This window comes from Hippocampus comes, unplaced genomic scaffold (assembly GCF_001891065.2).
Source record: "Hippocampus comes isolate QL1 unplaced genomic scaffold, H_comes_QL1_v1.1 scaffold679, whole genome shotgun sequence".
NCBI classification, from domain to species: Eukaryota; Metazoa; Chordata; class Actinopteri; order Syngnathiformes; family Syngnathidae; genus Hippocampus; species Hippocampus comes.
This window is the reverse complement of record NW_017804838.1, coordinates 3,231-6,141: the sequence shown is the minus strand read 5'-3', so window position 1 is coordinate 6,141 and position 2,911 is coordinate 3,231. Positions and strand designations below refer to the sequence as shown.

At 51.7% G+C, this 2,911-nt stretch overlaps 1 protein-coding gene across 1 annotated transcript in view; it reads left to right on the top strand.

Annotated features, from left to right (window-relative positions):
• The window catches only part of LOC109515565 (serine/threonine-protein kinase N1-like), a 9,520-nt gene that overhangs the window by 6,107 nt on the left and 502 nt on the right, over positions 1-2,911 (top strand). The window contains exons 9-17 of the mRNA XM_019869422.1: positions 100-210; positions 708-760; positions 871-928; positions 1,061-1,152; positions 1,239-1,415; positions 2,078-2,140; positions 2,205-2,281; positions 2,361-2,503; positions 2,729-2,848. Of these exons, the coding sequence (XP_019724981.1) occupies positions 100-210; positions 708-760; positions 871-928; positions 1,061-1,152; positions 1,239-1,415; positions 2,078-2,140; positions 2,205-2,281; positions 2,361-2,503; positions 2,729-2,848 (894 nt within the window). The remainder of the gene's footprint in view (positions 1-99; positions 211-707; positions 761-870; positions 929-1,060; positions 1,153-1,238; positions 1,416-2,077; positions 2,141-2,204; positions 2,282-2,360; positions 2,504-2,728; positions 2,849-2,911) is intronic.

Sequence of the window (2,911 nt, the reverse complement as noted above, 5' to 3'; positions counted from 1 at the left end):
ACACTGAGTGTGTCGCCTCGCTCTCGCTCTCTCTCTCTCTCTCTCTCTCTCTCTCTCTCTCTCTCTCTCTCTCTCTCTCTCTCTTTCTCTCCGCGCACGCGCAGTGAGGCGCCGGTGAGCACAAGTCCTCCTGGCCACCGGGAGGCGACGCAGGACGGTCACGACGAGCACGTTGATGAAGCCTCGGAAACGATTCGACCGCAACAGACGGTGAGCAACTTGGCAATGTGCGTGCGCGGGTTTATGACACGCAAAATCGCCTTCCCTCGCTTTTAGTTCAAACGTGTTTAAAGTGCGCGGGATGAGGAAACTTCCAACAATAAATTCAAATGAAAAGTTTACAATTCACCCAATGCGGCAAAGCACGACTCGTGAAGCTCCTCGACTCACTTTCAACAAAGTTCCTTAGCACCGCGATGCCACTAGAGGGCAACAAAGTTCTGGTTTTGTCTGAACGAGCTTCCTCAGCTCTCTTCAACATTGTTCCTTGGCACCGAGATGCCACGAGACGGTACCGACGCGCAACCTTCTCGCTGAATTGAAGCGCCACAATTCACTCCCACCTAGTTGCCGGCCGAGCCGAGCTTTTCTCATTTTTGCGAATGAACTGCGAACATGCGTGGCGGTTCACCGTACGTTGTCTCATTGACGTTTCCTTGCTTGCTAGCCCCATTGCTCAAACGAGACGCGTTTGTTTGTGTGTGCAGTCGCCATCCAGCCGGAGAAAAGAAAGTCAAGACCACTCGGCCTCGCCTCTCAAGTACACACACCTGCGACGCACAGCCTGCAGATGAACACACACGCAAACACTCTTCACCGATAAGAAAACACGCACGCACGCGCATCCCGATTCTGCTCGTTCTGTTTCAGGCTGCACGTGTCAGATCTGCGCTACGTTTCCGTGCTTGGCAGAGGTCACTTTGGCAAGGTAGCACCATCTCTCATCTTTGTGTGCGTGAGCGTGTCTGAAAAGGTGACGTCAAAAGTCCCGGCATGTCCGCGTGCGCCGCTTGGAATTGTTGCGACGGTACCCGTAGCCGTGTGACTGCGCGGCCTTCAGGTGCTCCTGGCCGAGATGAAGGCCACGGGCCGCCTGTACGCCGTCAAGGCCCTGAAGAAGAGCGAAGTGGTCACGCGTGACGAGGTGGACAGGTGGGCGGGCGGGCGAGTGGGCGGTCGCAGGTTCGGCCCGGCCGCGCTTCCCACGTTTAAGAGCCGCGCGTGTGCGCCCCCTGCAGCCTGATGTGCGAGAAGAGGATCCTGGAGCTGATCAGGACGCGGCGGCATCCTTTCCTGGTCCAGCTGCACGCCTGCTTCCAGACCCGAGAACACGTCTGCTTCCTGCTGGATTTCCTCCCCGGGGGAGACCTCATGATCCACATCCACAACCGAGCCTTCACGCCGCAGCAGACCCGGTGGGGGTCAAATTTATTATGCGCAAATTTGCATAGCGGACTTGAGATGTTCGTTCAACTTTTTTTTTTTTTTTAACTTTTATATTACTTTGAATTTTTTTTTTTTTGCTTGTGGTTCTGCTTGTTGACTTCCTGGCCTTCCGTTTCAATTTTGTGGACCTTTGCTTTTGTTTTCCGTCACACTTGTTGACTTGCCGGTCACTGGATTCGTCTCTCGCTTCACTTTGACTTTTTTTGTGTTGAGACTTGACGTCTTTGGCTCGGGTGGCACATTTTACTTTTGCTTGCTCGCACGTGGGCTTGACTTTTCATCCGACTGTCATTTGGATTTCTTTTCATTTGACTTTCACTTTGATTTGATGACGTGACTTTTGTTTTGGTTGACTTACTACAGTTGACTTTTTTTTTTTTTTTAAGTGAAGGCTGAGTTGACATTTTTCGTTTGTGTCGTTTTTACTTGATTTTGGTTGACGTTTAGTTGAGTGTACTGTGACGATACTTTCTTGGGCAGGACTTAAGTTGACTTTTATGGCACTTTTTTCTTTTACCTTGGATTGATTTTACTTTCAAATCACACGATTGTGTCACTTCACTTCAATTTCGGCCGACCTTTGTCGTCGGCCGCCTTTTCACGAGGTTGTCCGTCCGTCGTCGTCCCGCAGATTCTACTCGGCCTGCGTGTTGCTGGCATTGGAGTTCCTGCACGCCCACCGCATTGTCTATCGGTAAGGCAGCGGCGACCATTCTTTAGCCCCCCTCTGACCAAGCGTGTGCGTCGTGTGCACGTAGAGACCTGAAGCTGGACAACCTGCTGATGGGCGCCGACGGCTTTGTCAAGATGACCGACTTTGGACTTTGCAAAGAAGGCGTGAAAAGCTTCCGCTTCGGCCTTTTTACTCCTTTCCGGTCGGTGTCGATCTGATTTTTTTTTGTTGCTTTTTCCAGGCATCGGTCACGGGGATCGCACGTCCACATTCTGCGGAACGCCCGAGTTCTTGGCGCCCGAAGTTCTGACGGACGACGATTACACGCGGGCCGTCGACTGGTGGGGGATGGGCGTGCTCATCTACGAGATGCTGGTGGGCGAGGTCGGTTTTCGGGGTCGCAAACTTTGAGAAACGTCGCCGTTATGATGCTGTTAATCTTGTTTTTTTCTTTTCTAATTAAAAAAAAATCTAATCTAATGCGCATACTGTGCTTGTACTTTGGGAAGCAAAAAAAAAATTGACGCACTGCACGAGCGAGCTTTGTCTTCCACTCAGATAATGAGGCAAGTTTAACTTTTTTTTTTTTTTGCGGTTCCTGCATGCCAGTCGCCATTTCTGGGTGAGGACGAGGAGGAAGTGTTTGACAGCATCGTCAACGACGACGTGACGTATCCGCCATGGCTTCCGCCAGATGCCGTGGCGATAATCCAGAAGGTAAACGTCATTTGAGCGCATCCAAACCGGACCTGCCTGACCATCAAGGGGTGCGAGGGTGTGTGTGTGTGTGTG